A 19559-nucleotide genomic window follows, 5' to 3' on the forward strand; every position below is an offset into this window, starting at 1 on the left:
CCTGTCTGTTAAATTACAGGCCACCCATGTTAAGAAAATATGCATCATGGTATTGTTGGGGACTTTCAGAAACATCAACCACTCTGTGTGTGTGTGTGTGTGTGTGTGTGTGTGTGTGTGTGCAAACCTTCAATTACAAGTACATCTGAAAGCCAACTGTGCTAATGTTAAATGTAATTGCATTTTCCAGTAAATTTCAGGAAAATGCATGAAATGATGTGTTCTCCTTTGTTTTATGGGGCACATTGCGACAGTACTGGAACAGTTACAACAATCTTCCAGGAAGCTCTCCTGGAAATCACTGACTTGTGTGTGTCTGTGTGTGTTTGTGCGTGCAGGAGTTCCATGTGACTGTACATGACGTGGGTGGTATGGTTGCACAGTGGTTTGTACTGTTGCCTCCCAAGAGTTTGCATGTTTCTCCCAAATTCCACAGTCATGCATGTCAGGTGAACTAGAGACTCTGAATGTCTGTGACTTAAAGTGTTGGTAAGTGTTCGTCTTCACTGCATGTTTTAGCCCTGTGATGTACTGATAATCCATCCCAAGTGTCTCTTTTTTTATTCTAAACTGACTGAAACAAATTGTTAGAACTTTGAAACACTTGGAAATGTGTCTGGGTCTTAATTAATATTTAAGGTAGCATGCAGATTTGTCTCACAGTATAACATTTATTTTAATGGGTGCAGATTTGGAGAATTTCCCACCTTATTGCTGTGTTTTATGTATTTTCAGAGTTCTTACTCAAACTAATTATTTTACTTAAAGAAGGTCCATGATTTTCTTATTTTAATGCATGTAATGCAATTTCTGAGTCCAAGAGGTGAGTTGGTCAACGTTGGCCAAGGCAGGCCTTAACTTAAAACAGTTTTGAGTGTTAACCAATAAAACTATGAGAATTAACAGGTTTTGGTGAATTACATTGAATCTGTATGTAGCTCAAAAGTTCAATAGTGTCACAGGAAATTGTGGGTGACTGCCCTGTGGTGCCAGGTGCCTCAAAACCCCAAATGCAGTATGTAAATGAATTACAAATTACACACATTTCTTCTAAAGTATAGCCCAAATAGAAAGTTTAAAGATTAGCATTTTCTGTCATTCCTGTTGTATTTTCTTGATTTCCCATTGATTTTATAGACATCTGCCACCTATTTATTTGTTTGATATGTATTTAATAGGTCAAAGAGCTCAACACAGTCGTATTCCTTTAATAACCAAATCGTTTGGAGTAGCCCCAGTCAGTCCTTTTTAATTTTTTCGAATTTAATGATTTAATTATTTTTTTTACATATGATATAATGACAATAAACAGGTGTTTGTGGTAAGGAATTCAAAGGGAAAGACAATTGCAACGTGTATAGCCCTATTTCTCATCAAGGATTAAAATTTAAATCAACACGTGGAAATCTGTTTGGTCCGGTGCTCCAGACGCAACAAGGTTCACAGTAAAAACAATAAGATATGCACATTAAGACCACAACATAATCATATTTTTTTTTAATTAATCACATTGAAACAGAATTAGATGTCGAATAAAAACATTAAATCCACAACAATTTGACAAATGATAAGCCAAGAGACCTGTTGATTCATGATTATTATAGTTACTGTCAAGAGAAATTATCTAAAATACTCTTTCCCTTTACAAAAAGAGGAGGGTAGTTATAAATAAAGACTGTATTGGCTGTGAAACAATCTACAACTAACAATATGGGAGTCACAACATACTGCTGTGAAGTCTGATGATTTTTAGGGAGAAGTTCATGCAGAAGGCAGATGGGATATAAAAATGAATCTCTGCTACCACCTGCTGACTAAAAATACCTACCGCATCATTCATTTTTTTGTTGTTATGTTTCATATACAACTCAAAAGGTTAACTGTATGTTGTTTTTTTTGCTTTTTTTTATTTTTACAAAGACCGTTTTAAATACACCTTTTTAGAGTTTAAATATTAATATATTTATTGTATAAATGAATCAACGGAACCGTTTGTCGGGGGCGGAACCCTACATCACCGGAAACGGGAAGAAGATGAATGAAACAACCGTTCACACAACCTGTTACGCCGTAACACCTCCAGCTGGGACGAGGTCAGCGTGAATTGTTATTTCAAACTTTAGGGACAATTTGTGTAAAGTGATTATTGGCTTTATTTGTGACAGCCGCATTTACACTTAGAGGACGAACAAAGGTCTTGTTTACATAATGTTAGCCTCACGTAGAGTGGAAGCTAACCGTTGAAACAGACCGACTGGAAGTTAATTAACGGTTACTATGTCACAGCTAACGACAGCTTAAATGTTTCAGCATGAGATAAATTGGCTCAAATGGGTAGAATAGTTTTACGTTTCTTGGTCGTCTATGAAACATTGTAGCTATAGTTAATTTGTTAAATATCACCACTGACTCGTTTTTTTTTTAATAACTTTATTTTAGGCATTTTTAGTTCTACAGAAATGAGCATACATACATACATATACAAACATACAAGCTCAAAATATATTCCCATGTTAATACCCTCCCTTTCTCCCTCCCCATATACCCTTCCATGGGACCAAGAGTAAAAAAAACAACAACACAAGATCCAGTTCTGCAGAGGTATATCAATGGGCTAGTCAGACAGTTGACTAGAGAAAGAGTGCTTCGATAACATGATCTGTTGAAGACTCAACTTCTTCACATATTCACTGAAGGGAGTCCACACTCTATTGAATGTGTCACAGGAACCTTTCAGTGTATGTCTGATCTTTTCTAGCTGAAGTAAAGATAGCACCTCCTGCATCCATCTCCTGAAGGGTGGGCTTTTATTAGATTTTCAATTCATTAAGATTACCCTACGTGCTATGAGACTACAGAATGCTACTGCTCTCTTTTATGTACTTGTGGTATGCATTTCCAAGGGTGTGACTCCAAATATAGCAGTGAGTGGATTGGGTTTGAGGGATGTGTTGCATAAAGCTGAAAGGCAGTCAAATATGGAGGACCAGAGATCAGCTAGGGAGGGACATGACCAGAACATGTGACCCAATTACACAGAGTTTCCACATCTGGGACAGATAGGGAGAACAGATGGATACATTTTTGGTAACCTGTCATTTGAGTAATGTACTCTGTGGAATACCTTGAATTGAGATCTAACGCCATCAAGCGCACATTTCTGTATAGAGGTATGAAAGAATGGAATTCAGTGCCTAAAATATCAAACTCACCACTAACATAAAGCAATTCAAAATATTAATAAAACAGTATTTATCAAAATAAGAAAACATGGTATATTTATATGTATGTAGTATATTTCTATGGAGATATGATATGTGTTATTATAATGTATATGCTGTAGAACGAAGGTGTATATACAACATATGTATTATGTGTTAGTAGATTTTGTAATGATGTATACATATATGTAGAAATGTGTGTAATATGGATTAATATGTGAATAATTTTTGTTTTGTTTTATTTTTTATTTTTATTATGTTTTGTGTTTTTAACTGTATATTTGATACTGTTGGACCCCAGGAAGAATAGCTGTGGCTTTGCTGCATATCTTTATAATAAACTAAACTAAACTAAACTAAACTAAATTGTATCAGTCCATGTCTTAGATACATAGAGGAGGTGTGTATTACTGACTCATTGTTTTTAATCTTCTTTCTCCTAGATGCCTCACATTTACTGTAAAATGCGAAGATTTGGTTTCTCCCTCCACCGCCACATCTCTTCCCTCCCCTCCTCACTCACTGTCCCCTCAGTCAGCAGGACGAGCTGTCTCCACCAGAGGGTCTTCACTGGCTCCCACACCTGTTATCTTAGCACTTTACTGGGTCACGGCTGCCAGCAGCACAGGAGGGGTGTGAGCACAGCCCTCAGCCAGCACATACAGGAGCTGAGTGGGCCTGAGGAGAGACTGCTGGATAAACTGTACGAGGGGCTGGTAGGAGGACAGCGTGCGTCTCTGGCTGAGTCAATCACTCTGGTGGAGACGCAGCATCCCAGGAAGAAAGAGCTGGCCCAGGTGCTGCTGCAGAGGGTGCTGGCCTACAGGAGGGAGCAGGAGAGTCGTAATGGAGGCAAGCCGGTGGCCTTCAGAGTAGGTGTGTGGTCTGAGTTTAAGTGGCTAATGGTTGTTATGTTATGTTATGTTATGTTTGTTTTTTGTTGACACTGTCAGAGAGGTGTTATTTCAACTGCAGGTGCATCTGAATAAATTAGAATATCATAGAAATGTTTATTTATGTCAGTAATTCAATTAAAAAAGTGGAAATAATACATTATATAGATCCATTACACACAGAATGAAACATTTCATGTCTTAATTGATTTCATTTCTTCTAATTTTAATGATTATGGCTTACATTTAATGAAGACCTAAAATTCAGTGTCTGAAAAAGACCAATTTAAAAAAGTATGTTTGATATGGATATTTTGGCCTCTGAAAAGTATGTCCATCTTTATGCACTCAATACTTGTTTGGTGCTGTTTGACTTGAACTCCTGGAAATGGACTTTTCCTTGATATTCTAATATTTTGAGATGCACCTGGATATGTTTATTATTGAGGTGAGGGCTGCACTGTATTGAAATGTGTTTGTAAATGGCATTGGCAAAACATGAGGAATATCTTTCAGTATATGTATGCAATCTAGTTCAGCCGAACTGCACAGTACAACAAAATATAGCTAACTTGATACCTCTCTGGCAGTCTCTGTAAATGTAGAGTTTATGGCTGAACTGTTGTACAGGATATTTATTTGTGGTAATTTGAGTGACCAGTGTACACACAACCACCCTCCGAAAAAAAGTTCTTCAGATGCATGACAAAAAAATCCCATCAATGCAAAAACATAACTGAGTCTGCAAACTGGAATAGGCTCTGGATAGTTTATTATCAAGGAGTAGGCAATGTTTTGATCCTGAAGAAGATCCTAGAGTATTGAAACATTGCCTACTTGTCCACATCAGTCTCTTGGTTACTAAAAGATAAGGAAATGGGGTCCAAAAGTTTCCCTTGAAATTATCCAGGAGATTCTTGTGTTTCTGTAATGAGGAACACAAGGAACACTAATGTGAAGAAAACTTAGAAATAGGAATTTACAGTGAGGAGAAATTAGTCACTTAGACACAAAAACTTGGGAAAATAGGGTCCAGGTTGGAAAAATAGCAAACTTTCCCCTTTTAACTATATGATTGGTTTAACAATGCCATAAGTTAAATTATTTTAACTTCTGAAGCAAATTCAAAAATGCTTGTCATTGCAGTTTTGGACAAAACATTGTGCTATATTTTCTGAATTAATTCAATTAAGACCAAAAAGTGAGTACTGAATGTGAGGTTTCTACAAAGTGTGTATAGGCAACAGAATTTAAAACGTGATGATTCAATGTTCAATGCTGAAATGCACTGTGGTCGTCATATCTGACAACTTCCTTTAATTTTTTATGTACACAGGCTTGTACCTTTTTTTTTTTTTTTTACTGCATTTTTTCTTTTGACGCTTCAAAACATGACATGCAATCAGTCAGTGAGAGCAGTGCACCACACATGAATTTTACAGCCAGATGCTCTCTCCATCTTGTCATGGCTATGATGGGTAACAGTGATTTTGTTTAATTTTTTAGAGAGCTGCTACATTGGACACCAGTGTTAGTTCCAAACCTGTAGGGGAGAAATCTAAACAGCTTATCTTGTATTTAGGTTTGTTTTAAAGTTATATGAAGTCAGGGAAATCAGTTCACAGTTGCTGATTTGATCCCTTTGTTGGTTTCTCAGGTCTGTCCGGTCCTCCAGGAGCAGGGAAGTCATCCTTTATAGAGGTGGTGGGGAAGATGTTAACAGGACGTGGACATAAGGTTTCAGTGCTCGCTGTTGACCCGTCCTCCTGCACTACAGGAGGTAACCACTCACCATCCTCATCTGATTTTTTTTCTGATTAAGGCCCAGTTTACACGAGTACGCTTGCAGGTAAAAACGACAAAATATTTTATCGGAAGTGCCTTTCGTTTAGACGGTGATGGCGTTTTGGGGGCTTAAAAACGCAAAAATCTGAAACCACCTTCCAAAGTGGAAAAGTTAAATACGCTCCGCCGTAGCGTGTCCATCTACACTGACAAGACACAAAACTCTGCTCACATCTGCTCACATCACGTACGTGTTTACGTCACATACATGCTCCAGTACAGGAAAATAAACAAACGTGGGATTATTTCCATGCGTCGGACCTTCAAGCTGCTCTGGCAGCTCTAGTAAACTTACAGGAGTCTTTCCACCAAATGTACAGGATCTGTACAGATAGTATTAGTGAACAGAGAAGGATCTGTAATTACCTCGATCACATTTTGGATGCAGCAATTCGTCGGAGGCGAGCCAGACGGCTGTGAACGAGACCTGGGAGATCTAGTGATGGTGGAGAACTTTGTGGAAGGAGTAGCTGATGAAAATGTGTGGCGTTAAAACTTCTGCATGCCCAAAGATGCTCTTATGGCTTTAAGTGATGCCGCCTGGCATGCATACAATCGAATTTCACACACTTTTGCGTCACCGTATGCACGCAGATTTCCTCCCGAAAATGCTCATCTAAACGAGGAATAAAAAGTGAAGACGCGACACCACTTTTGCGTCTTCTGTTCAGACCGTCCTCGTGTAAACGTAGCCTTAGTGATGACTATGTTTGTGCATGTTTAGATGTATTAATCAGGCTACAGCTAAAATATCTGTAGAATTAAGAGCAGCACTGTTACACTAATAAATCTTAAAACCATGCTACAAGCTGACTCCTCTGTCTTGTCTCAGGGTCTCTGATGGGTGATAAGACTCGTATGACTGAACTCTCCAGGGACATGAGCGCTTTTATCAGGCCATCTCCGGCCTCAGGAACACTTGGTGGAGTCACCAGAACGACTAATGAGGCCATTGTTCTCTGTGAGGGAGCAGGATATGACATTGTCCTTGTAGAGACCGTAGGTAAGACACTGTGATGTTGAAATTATTCAGTGTAATTAATCTGAATTTTGTTAAAGTTGATGATTATTCAAAAGCATTTTGAACCTCTTGACAAGGCCTTTTAAAAAAAAAAAAGAAAGACAATGCAACTGTAGGATACAACATTCAAATTCATGGCTCGTCATGAGTCGATTTAGTTTTATGATTAAGGAATTAGAAATCAGTTAGTTATTAATTTGCTGAAAGAGTCAACAACATCATTTGGTCCCGAAATCTGTCATTTGTTTTCAGGTGTGGGCCAATCAGAGTTTGCAGTGGCTGACATGGTTGACATGTTTGTGCTGCTGATTCCACCAGCAGGGGGCGATGAACTCCAGGTCAGTGACAAACTGTCAGATGGAAAAAAAATAATACTCAAGATAAATCTGGCAGGTTATAAAATTGGTTCTGACGGTGCCATTTAAAAGGTTTCCTGAATATTATTATTTGCTGCTGTTGTTATTATATAAACTTCACAATAAGTTTGTTAACTTTTCATGACTCAACTTTAGAGTTACACATTTTAGAAAAGGTTTTTGTGGAGTAAAAACACATTTCAGCCTCATTATACAAACACTGCAGATTCCCTGATGAGGGAAAAGATGATCTAATCTACATTTTGTATTACCTTCCTGCATAAATACATTTATAAATTTACATTTTTTTCAACAGAAACTGACTTTTGCATCCTCATTTTTATGTAAAGATGAGTATGATGACAAAAGCTATAATCAATTTATTAATTAGCTAGATTAATGGCATAATTAGCCCAACTCATTAGGATTAATATTATGGAGATTATTGCGGGACATTAAGCAGCTCAAGTGGCATTTGTTTTGATTATTGTAATTATAACTTAAATGAAACAGTGCATTAAAAATTCATGAAACTAACATAAACAGTGAATGTATGTTATTCAGATTGCAGGGACATATTCCCACCAGCATAGAGAGTTTGACTTGTTTAAACTATGAATAGCAGAAGTGCAACAACACTATGTGACAAAGACATTCAATTACATTATTATATAACACATAAAATGAGACAATTAGAGCAAAACGGCTTAATTGTAATATTTTTAATTGGATAAAGCTTTGACTACATTGACTGTGTATACATGCACAATTATAATGCATTATTATTTCAAATCTGACAAAGGTTGAAATTTAATACTGGTCATGCAAACAGTATTCCTGTGTGCTTATTGGAAATTAGGCTTTATTCCAAATGTAGTATTTCTTCATTAAGAAATATTCAATATGCTGATATAATTTGGCTGTGAGGAGCATTCTTTGGACATTTATACAGTGCATTTGGAATATGTGCCTAAATTGTTGTTGTTTTTTCCTGGATTTTTTATTGACGTACAGCCTCTTAACCGTTCACAGTCATCTCTGTGTGTTGCTCTGCTTATTGTACACAAACCAACTAACCAACAGTTCACAAGGCCGGGGTAGAAAATAAAAGGCAACACTTCTAGAAGGAAGGAGAAGCACAGCTGCTTTTAAACATTATGAAAGACGTGGATATCGCCAGGGTTTAAATAAGCACAAATATTGCAACATTAACCTTTTCAAGAAGGTTGAAGAAATGAAAGCCATTTTACTCGGTATGCATGGCTGCATGTAAACCAAAATATTAATGGAATATTCATTAAAGAGTTTCATATGAATATTGCCTTTTTTTTTTTAGCAGAAACGAGAATATTTTGTGTACATAGTCATTGACAGCTGCAATCATTCTTTATGTCTACTACAGCCTTGAATCCGCTGTATACAAAGACCTGAATTGGAACTACAGGTCAACAGGTGAAAGGCACTTTTCAGAGTAACTGTTAAAAATAAGCTCAACTGCTTTTCGTTGTATTGGAGCAGTCAGAAGCTAAGGATAGTAAGCAACAATATCAGAATAATAAATAAGTAAACTGGCAGCCAACCACAGCTCCATCCATCCATCACTCTGTACACAGATCCCTCAGCAGATTAGGTGTCTAGACATCAGATTTATTTACAGTGTTTTTGTTAATTATTTGTTCCATAAGATGTCAGAAAAAAGAAAGAAAGCAAGAAATGCCTTGTTGCCTCTGACCTACAGTCAAATTTTCACATCTGGAGTTTTGGACTTAAAAGATGAGTTGTTTATCAAAAAAGTCCAGTCAGCTTTATAATATGAATTCTCAACAAACTGAAATTATAAGTCGCTAATTACCCATCAATAATTTGAGCTCAAGTGTGAGTAATATCAGCAACAATATCAGAATAATAAATAAGTAAACTGGCAGCCAACCACAGCTCCATCCATCCATCACTCTGTACACAGATCCCTCAGCAGATTAGGTGTCTAGACATCAGATTTATTTACAGTGTTTTGAGAAGTTAATGACCCCACACACCCCCCTTGTTTAACGCTAAAAATCTCTGTCCAGGGCATCAAGAGGGGCATCATCGAGAGGGCCGACTTGGTGGTTGTGACCAAGTCGGATGGAGACCTGGTGGTGCCAGCCAGGAGGATGCAGACTGAATACACCAGCGCACTCAAGCTGCTCAGGAGACAGTCCAAGTCCTGGAACCCTAAGGTGTGTGTGTATATGTGTAAGGGAATGGCTGTGTGTAGGCAGTGTAGTGAGCGAGGGAGCCAACAACAGAATGATTAAAAAAATGAAAAGGATAATTGACAAGTGCTCAACAATTGACCTACTGGGCAGCTGCAGCACGCGTATAACTGCACTGTGGACCTGACAAGCCGTCCCACTGAGAGGTCAGCTGACCCAGGAGGGGCGGGAGGAGGTTCATGATGATGATGATGATGATGATGGCGGTGGTGATGATGTCATGGCATCATGGTTTCAGTACTGCAGTGTCTCACCCCTCCCCACATGTCCCAGCTCACCCGCCTGCCTGCCTGGCCTTGTCCCTTTGTTTTCCCAGCCCAATGCAGCATCTGCCCACTGGGCAAGCTGCCAGGAAACACCCCCACCTCCCACCCCTCTCCCCACCCCCACCCATCCCGACTCCTGCTGCTCTGAATACTCGGCTGCTGTGTCATGCATTTCGCTGATTAGAAGCCTGCGCACTCAACATAAAAGCTGATAGGCTGCTATTCAACGTCTCGTCTCTGTATTTATCCTTACTTTTGCTGTCTTGCCCTCTTTTGTGCCCGTCCGTTCGGCCTGCAGTAGCATTGTCTATGATTTAGTTTCTCGCTGTCTCTCTTCTTCATCAGTCTGCCCTCTATTGTCTAACTCGCTCAGCATGAAAATGTAACACACGAATGGTAAACGCTACCTGCTTCCAAGGTTCTTGGTAATATGTGAAAAATCTCAAGGCTTAATGATAAATTACTTTTACCAACAATTTGGGCTGCGACTCAATCGATTAATTATTTGTTCCATAAGATGTCAGAAAAAAGAAAGAAAGCAAGAAATGCCTTGTTGCCTCTGACCTACAGTCACATTTTCAAACAGAAAAGCAGAAAATCGTCATGTAAAAGAAGCTTGAAAAGCAGAACATCTGGAGTTTTGGACTTAAAAGATGAGTTGTTTATCAAAAAAGTCCAGTCAGCTTTATAATGTGAATTCTCAACAAGCTGAAATTATCAGTCGCTAATTATCCATCAATAATTTAAGCTCAAGTGTGAGTAATATTTTCTGCTAATTTCTTAAAGGGTCACTCCAACAATATCACATGTTGAACTCTATTGTATCAGTCCCCCTGACTTATCTGATTAGTCGACTAAGATTTCTTTTAGTGAATTCTTTGAGTTTTCTATTATTGCTTTTTTAATGCTGAATGGCATAATTGTACGAGTGTTAGTTGACCCGCCCGCACAGGAAACACAGCTTAGCCTGTGAATACAGTTGAATACTGTGTCTGCCTTTACCATGTCTTCTTTCTAACTTTGAAGCAGTTTCTAACCCTTTTTTGAACCGTGCGGAATAAATAAACTTTTACTTGTAACCCTGATTCCAAAAATGCTGGGACGTTTTCTAAAACATAAATAAAACAGTATGTGATTATTTGCTAAACCTTTTTGACATATATTGAATTGAAAACTGTACAAAGACAATATATTTAATGTTCAGTCTGATACACTTTTTTTTTTCCACAGCGTCCCAACTTTTTTGTGTGTGTCTGTTTTTATTTGTTTGTTTTTTGTTTTTTTGGGGCTTGATTTGTCTCCTGTCAGTCCTTTTTTAATATTAAAAGTGCAATACCAAATTGGTGGAGAAGCCCTTTATAGGGTCAGGTCGCCAACCTATTTTTTCTCTTACCATTCTAACAGTTTTCATTAGAGGCAAATTTATCAGGAGAAAGTTGCACTGAAAAATGTTAACTTTTTGGTTAGAGAAACTGGAAATGAAAGAAAAATATTTTTTAAATCAAGAATTTCATTGCTGTGAACACAACAAACCCAACTCCTATATTGCACTGCAGCGGAGGGAGGAATATCAGAGAAAGTGGGACAGTTTATAATCGACCCTATCTACATGGTTAGACACCAGTAGGGTTAGGTAAGGTTATAGTGTTTTAATTTCTACTTTTGAACTAGCCCTTTAAAGAGGATAATTAGTCAACATGCAGTACCTTTAGTCTCACAGAGTTTGATTTCCTGTTTTTGCATCAGACTCAAATCAAGTCCTTGTAAAATTATTAACTTAATGATGTCATTAGAGGATTCTTAATTGGCTGCTGATCACAAGCCGGCAGTATTTTTCAGCTGTCACATTCAACTTTGTCGATTACCAGTTGATGTCAAATTATCTCCAAATGATACATATAATTTAATTACACTTTAGCAGCCTGGAGATTGTTGAGTATCTGTGGTTTTATTTGACATCAACGCTGAGGTTTACTCCTGTCTCTCCACCTCCTAACTCCCTTTTCTCATTTGTATTCACAAGTGTGTAATGAAGTGATAAAAAACAGAAGGTTAACTTTTATATAAACAGTTTCATGGGTCCTGAATGCACATCTGAATGAATGCCCTGGCAGTTTTTTTGCATTCCTGAATTTGAGACTCTTTCACTTCTGTGTCTGCGTTAAATTTAAACGTTACCCTGAATTTCATCATATGCTTTTGAATCTGCAGCAAGCTCTCAAAAGAGACATGCAGTCACTTTAACTACACACATAAGTGACATTTATCCCCAGATTCCTTGTGTGAACAAGGTGGTATGGGCAGAAAAGTACTCGCAATGTTTGTAAAGCAACATGACAGCATCTTACAGGTTGGAGGCGCATCGCAAAAAAACAATCTGAAACATAGAAAAAAACATCTGCAGCAGCAAGTGCAGAAATAATCAAGCTTTATACACCTTTTAAATGATCTTGTAATCAAAAGTCACCCACTCATTTTTTTGTTTACGATGTAATTCAAAAGTTGTTTTTTGGCATTTCTGTTTTGCATATTGCATATTGCTGAATCTAAGATAAATCCAGGACTGATTTTATTGTTTACTTGTTTATACTCAATGCACATAAATCAACACTGACATTTTAAAATAAGTGTAAAGATGGTGGGCTGGCACTTGCAGGCCCAACATAAATAAAAACTGACAATACAAAGTGAAGTTGCAAAAGGATAAAGAGGAAATTAATCACAACATGTTGTCTTCCCAGTCTTAAGCAAACTATGCTATCAAGCTTGCAGTCAATTTAGAGTTGTAAGTTAGAGGGAATTACATTGAAAACTTTACAAACCTTTGGCTTGGCTTTTTAAGAGCATTTTGCTTGAAAAATTCAAATAAAATGCTATGACTTAATCTGCCAAATCAGACATGTCCGTGTATTAAATAAAACATAAACCCTTTGCAATCATGTTTTTTTCCTCGCAAACTGTGAAAAAATTCTCACCTGCAACAAAACGTGTGGCTATCTAGTCAGCTTGTTATGCTTGTTCTTTTTTTCTGTTTATTAGCGGATTGCAAATCAACTTTAGCATGCATACATAGTATAGTATAGTAGATCTACTGCCATCTACTATTTAGTAATATGTAGATACTGTGCTCATAAAGCAAGTTAAAGCAATTTGGCTTCATATTATCTGCCCTTTTTATCGGCTATGTTTTCATTATCAGACTGTAAACTTTGCCTTACTGATCATTTATCTACTTGATATATATCATGCATCCCAAGTTGTTGTTTTTTTTCTTGTTGCCATTTTTGTCTTCACTGCACAGTTTATAGTATAGAGCAGGGGTGTCAAACTCTGGCCCGCTGGCCAAATTTGGCCCGCAGTGTAATTTTATTGGCCCGCGAGGCAAAACCAAATTATTATATTATTATTGTAAATGAATGACATTGATGTGTTTTTTATTTGAAATTTGATTTTGCATGTCTGCACTATTTAGTTATATATTGTATGTTTATAAGCGTTGCTGGTTCCATATTTAATGTTAAAGCAAAACATGTTTGATATATATTAAAAGGTTTATTTGTTCAATGTTGGCCCGCGATTTTATTCAAGTTTTAAATTTTGGCCCATTGTGTATTTGAGTTTGACACCCCTGGTATAGAGACAGATTGGAAACAAGGGGGACAAAGAGTAGGGAATGACATGCAACTCGACTGTCCTCAACTATAATCAAACTGGGGACGTTGCAGTTATTATATATTGTGTCTCAACTCCAGCTACTAGGAACATTTCAACCACTGTATACAGTGGATTTCAGGTATTTGCAGAAGGCCATAAAAAGGCAGAAAAGGCTGATTGTACAATTTTGCAGCATTTGAGTGTGACAAGACAGTCGCCTCTGGCAACTGCCTTTGTTTTCCTGCAGTTAATGTCCATGAGTTTGACAAAGTGGCTCAAAGGAGTATGTGCTATCCCCTACAGAAAGTTAAATATGAGACACAGTCGTGCCCTTTCTGTCATCCTCAGAAATGGTCCAAACTACCACCTAGCTATTGGAAAAAGAGACCCTTTAATTCAAACCTGCATCCCGCACCCCTCCCCTCTAACTCCTTCCCTAGGTGGTGCGTGCCTCCTCACACACCAGTGAGGGCATTCCAGAGGTCTGGGCCAAGATGGAGTCGTACCGGGATGCCATGACAGCCAGCGGTGAACTGCAGGGCCGGCGGAGGGCCCAGCAGAAGGTTTGGATGTGGAGTTTGATCCAGGAGAACGTCCTCTGCCATTTCCAGAATCACCCCAGTGTCAGAGACGCTCTGCCCCACCTCGAGGAGAGGGTCACCAAAGGAGCCATCTCCCCAGGCCTCGCTGCTGACCTGCTCCTCAAAGCCTTCTCGTCATCATCATCATCATAGTAATCAGTGGGACTGCAATTCTGGGGCAGAATGGATGCTTCACGGCTGATCAGGGCCACTCGGTGCCAAGGAAAGCCAGGACAGAGTGAGAACATGTGACTCTGGGGTTTGCACAAAAAGAAGCAGTCTTGCTCTTTTTGCACTTGATTTGAAATTCAAAACACCTAAGATAGAAGTCACCCCTCCACAGAAACTTCAGTTTCTGCATGCTTTCATTCAAATCAGGAGAGGGAAGAGAGGCCGCCCCCTCTCACCTACAGCTTCAAGACACATCCATATTTGGACAATGGATGATAAAAATGAAATATTTGAATTGTAGTGAGATATGAAATGTTGCACTGCCAATGGAATGGTTTTCTAAAGCAGATACTGGGATTGTCTTCTTGGATAAAGACACTACAGACCCTCACGGTCACTCTTAACCCATTGAAGCCTGGAAAGCGGATATGTTGTTTTGTAGTATTTGTATAAGCTCTCAAATACTTTTTGAATTTCATTTCTATCTGCTACAGAGGCTGAAAAATCTATTATTTAGTAGAAGAGTTGACACTTCTGTTGAATTTCCAGAAAAACTTCAGGTTTTAGGGGGTTATTTTAAAATCGCCCAGAGGTTTTACAGGCGTTTCAGGCCTCAATGGGTTAATGAGATTATTGTGAAACATAGAGAGGACTGTAAAGTCAATGGTACATTTGGAGTTTGCACAATACACATCACTTTTACAAACAGGCTGTGACTTTTTTTCATTCCATAAATATTGACATGACAAGTACTGTAGCATGATCTGTGATAAGCTATTTTATTGATGCTCCTGCCCACCCTCCTCATGCTGTGATCAATAATACGTACTATTTATAACCCAAAAAGCAAAGTGATAATGAAAAGCTCACGCTGAGAGAAGTGGGCTTTGTTATGGTGAGGTGTTTCTCTTGTCGAGCTGCTGTGGTTGTTGCTCTATTAACAAACACAAATTTCCCTTTGAAAATCAACTGGATTACAAAATGTTTTTCGGGACCATTTGTGTGTTTCTGACTTGAATATTATATTAAAAAGAGTTTCTGAATCTTAAATGGATAAGTGAATAAAAGTAAATCTGTCAGTACAGGTGGCCAAGCTTTTCTCTCTCTCTCTGTTTGCTCATGATATGAAAAAAGGGCAAGTGATTAATGTTACCTCTACGAATATTAGCCCTGAGATTTGTCAAAGACGTAATGAAATTTTTTTCTGTACTCTGGAGCCAGAAATGTCAGTGCTAGGTATCGCCTGAATGAGTCAGCTGCTTCTAATTCAAGCAAAACACACTTTAATATTTTCAGAATTACTTTCATAATGCACTGCACTCCTGGACGCCACCAGAGAATTAAAGACAAAGAGAAGTCATACACTCATAACTCTGGTGCAGCTACTTTATTAATTTAAACAGACATGGTGCTTTATTCACAGTAAAGCAGTCGACTCCAGTGTCAGTGACATATGCTTGTAGATTCTATATAAAGGTTATTTTCTCGTCAGACAGTCATTTTAATACTATCCTGCTTATATTATCAGCGCAAAGCAGGGCTGAAACCAAATATTTCAATTATTTTTAAATCAATCTATTAATCATTTGGTCAGAAGAAAATGCCAGAATAATGTTATAAATACACCTCAGAATTCTTTTTTTTTCTTTGTTTTTACCACAACAGGCAAGTAACCAAAAATATTATTCTTTTAATGATACAAAACATAAATTATAAATGTATATATATATTTTTTTCTTTTTACCACAACAGGCAAGTAACCAAAAATCTTATTCTTTTAATGATACAAAACATAAATATTATATATATATATATATATATATATATATATATATATATATATATATATATATATTTTTTTTTTTTTTTTTTTTTTGTAAAAAAAAAAGTAAACCAGCTGAACCTTTTCAAATGGTAAAATACATCCAAGTTCAGTAAAATATAATTCAGGAAATATAATTAAAGTCAGTTTTTAGGCAGTTTAAAAGATGTTCAGGTCTTTGTCGTTGCAGATTGGTGGGTAGAGCTTTTCCTTTGGTCTTATTGTGCTCCTTTGTACATATGGGCTCAATATGTCAGAACTTCCTGGTGCGTCAGTCAGGGCGTTCTTCATCCAACAGCTGAAGAGCTCAGCACTTGGAAAATTTGACATTTTAGGTCTGAGGAAGGAGATATTTCTCGTGTGTTGACACAATATAAATCAGTGACGGCATCAAGTTTCCATTCTGAACTTTATGAACTTTCAATACAATTCTGCAGACATATCTTGGAGCTAATCAATAGAATGTCAAACTCTATTCTGAAAGTGACTGGAAGTGAATGGAAGCATGATTAAAAATGGTTTGATTTGTTGTTTTTTGTAGTTATAAGCCAACCAGCTGTTTTGGGAACCGACTAAAGATGATTTGGTGCTTATAAAAAAAAGCAGATTATGAAGACTTAATAAAGAAGCATAATGATTGGACTTTTAATTAAATTTTATTTGCACACCTAAGGCTTGCAAAGAAATCCAGATAATAAAGAATAACAAATGTGTCAGGAGAAAGCAAAGAAGCCACAAGCCTATACAAGGGACAACTGAAGAAAAACAATAACAAAAAGGAAATAAAGAAAGTAAGCTAACATCAATAATAATCATGGAATAATATTTAATTAATAAAATGTTGTAGTTTGCTGATGAATTTTTGTTCAACTACAATTCTTAAAAAAAGGAGTGTTGGCAGCTGGAAATTATTTTCCATCTATTGACACCCAAGCATAATCACTAACTTCCCCCCTGCTCCTTCCTGAATAAAATTGGAAATTTGACTTTTTGATATAAAATGAGAGCGTATGGAGTTGAAACCATCTTCCAACTCTCTCCATTACATTGCTTTATTTGAATTATTATTATTTTTTTCTTCTTTTTTTTTTTCTAGCCACGAGAGTCACAGCGGAAGCTCAGCATTTTATCAACAAACAAAATCACACTGATAAAGAAAGGGGGAACAGATTGAATGTTCTATGACAAAACACACTAACTTATATCTTTAGGCAAGTCTGGGGGGTTTCATTGTTTTTTTTTTACGTTTTTACAACCAAGCAATTTCTTCAAAACCTTTTTTTTTACCTTCTCAGAAAATGCATAACATCTTGCTTGAGGGACTTTGATGCTATAAATAGACAAAAAGCCAGCAGTTGAAATCAAATGTATCTATTTTTATTTTTTTGAATTATTTATAAGTGTTTAAGTGTGTAAGCCAGTTTGTGATAAAATCACGTTGGTATCATCATTTGACATGATACAGTATGCATAGTGTTCATGAGACTGTACTCCACCCCGTGTGTGTGAGTTTCTACTTTCTTCAGCCACTAGAGGTCTCCCAAATTCCATTCACCTCTGGATTCATTATCCTAATGACTGGGCCCTGAGTGCCAACCACCCTCCTCTTCATAATGCCCCCGCCTCCTGCCCTCCATCCATTCTTCATTGAGGTTGCCTAGGGTGCCAGGTCACTCAGAGGTGAGGACATCAGCAGCTGCCACTCTCCTGGAGCACAAGCTGTACTATAGAGCTCGCCCTCAGTGCCAAACCCTCCTCGGCTGTTCTCAATCCTCGCTGAAAAGCAGAAAGGAGCCGTGCTCCATACAGTACAGAACAGTACAGAACAGAACAGAACAGAACAGGAGGGTTGACTGTCTGACTGTATGGCTTTCAACCTCAACCCTCTCTTTGAAGGTAGCCTATATTACAAAGGAGGAGAAATGAAGTGAATTTAATACTAATCCATGCTTGTCCTTGCTGGTCTGCTTTGGAAATACTGAGCCCGAGCCCCCCGACCGCTGGACGCACTCCCAGGTCGCTGCTCGTTTGCTCCCGCCTGCGTACCAGAGGAAGAATGCCCCTTGAATGCAGATGGATTCATTAGGTCTGAGTAACACCCTTCTCCTCCATCATGCTGACACAAACACATACACACTGTAACTGCTCTGGCTTTGCAAAAGGGAACAGTGAGTTCTGCAGCTCTGGACGCACTCCACACACACACACATGCATATATATACACACACACAGTTGTCTCCAGTGTAAACAACACCATGCGGTTTCACTAAGGAAGATTATCTCAAATGCTGCCGGATCGTGTTCGGCCATTTTAGCCTAAACACAGGACCCATCCACATGTGTTTAGCATTTTGCTGGATCTCTAGAATGTAAGCAGAGGACAGAGACTGGCTCTTTGATGAGGTTTTTTCATGTTTAATGGAGGGGTTACATTGACAGCCTTTCTTTGTGTCAGCAGTCTGAAGTCAGAATGCTTTCCTGGCTCAGGACAAAACAAAACGGTGCCCTCATACTGTTGTAATTGCAGTCCAAAAACTCAGCTTTTCCCCTTCGAAACCTCAAAGTCTGGGATGAGCGATGAACAATGGGGCTGCAAGAATTGTAAACAAAAGCAAGCACATCGAAGCACGGAGAGACATTACTGAGTGTTTTTCTTCTTGTTGGCTGTGTCAGAGTTATAGTTTGGTTGTTTGCTGGTCAGATCAGAGCGTGAGGGAAGCCTGACACTGAGGGAAATGTCAGCCTGGCCCTCCTACCAAGCTGATTTGGGAGCTGCATGTGCAGTGTGACAAGCGGTCATGGGCTGCTGCTCCACCAAGCGTCCCCCCGCCCCTGCACTGTTTGCTCTGCTCCTCTTGCTCTGCTCCTCACTGGAGCTCTCGTGAATTTTAGGTGACGATTTATTGTCATACAATTAATTTCAATTAAATGTCCCTTTCTACTTATTTCATGCCACACAGCAATGCTGTTATGTTTGGCTTTGCAAATTGTCTCAAGTCCAGTGGTGAAATTTAACAATTTCTGAAAGTACTGCGAGGTACATAAATTTAGTATTTCTATTTTATGCTACTTTATACTTCTGCTCAACTTAATTTTGGAGGCAAATGTTGAACTTTTTATAACATTTATAACAATCAAAGCTTTAGTCATGAGAAGCTTTAGTTAGGTATCTTGTAGATTTTTATTATTAATAAAAATATATGTATATACAATCTAACTAACTAATACATTATGATAACCTATGTTAAGCAGTGTCTACTACAACCAAAATAAGCTTCACATTCACAAGCTGCAACATTAAAGTGACGTACACATTATGTACACATAATGTATCAATAATTATAATTCAGTAATGTAATACAGTATTCTGACATAAGCCATTCTTTATAATTAGTACTTTTACTTTTGGTACTTTAAGTTTATTTTTTACCTAATACTATGTACTTTTGCTTGAGCAATATTTTAAATGCAGGA

The 19559-nt window shown here is 37.9% G+C and overlaps 1 protein-coding gene across 1 annotated transcript; it reads left to right on the plus strand.

The window, feature by feature from the left end:
- Positions 1 to 2045: 2045 nt before the first annotated feature.
- mmaa (metabolism of cobalamin associated A) lies at positions 2046 to 14969 on the plus strand. The gene is made up of 7 exons (XM_059342177.1): positions 2046 to 2093; positions 3665 to 4097; positions 5772 to 5894; positions 6792 to 6962; positions 7233 to 7318; positions 9406 to 9555; positions 13952 to 14969. The coding sequence occupies exons 2-7, from the start codon at positions 3665 to 3667 to the stop codon at positions 14243 to 14245; spliced, it is 1257 nt and encodes a 418-aa protein (XP_059198160.1). The 5' UTR covers positions 2046 to 2093; the 3' UTR covers positions 14246 to 14969.
- The last annotated feature ends 4590 nt before the right edge of the window (positions 14970 to 19559 follow it).

This window comes from Centropristis striata, chromosome 1, assembly GCF_030273125.1.
Source record: "Centropristis striata isolate RG_2023a ecotype Rhode Island chromosome 1, C.striata_1.0, whole genome shotgun sequence".
NCBI lineage: Eukaryota > Metazoa > Chordata > Actinopteri > Perciformes > Serranidae > Centropristis > Centropristis striata.

What these genes read in the sequence shown, in the direction of transcription:
- mmaa (XM_059342177.1), top strand. Translation starts at nt 3,665, where the DNA reads ATGCCTCACATTTACTGTAAAATGCGAAGATTTGGTTTCTCCCTCCAC. An exon ending in GTCCTCCTGCACTACAGGAG is followed by an intron (nt 5,895 to 6,791) that starts GTAACCACTCAC and finishes GTCTTGTCTCAG; the next exon opens with GGTCTCTGATGGGTGATAAG. An exon ending in CCAAGTCCTGGAACCCTAAG is followed by an intron (nt 9,556 to 13,951) that starts GTGTGTGTGTAT and finishes CTCCTTCCCTAG; the next exon opens with GTGGTGCGTGCCTCCTCACA.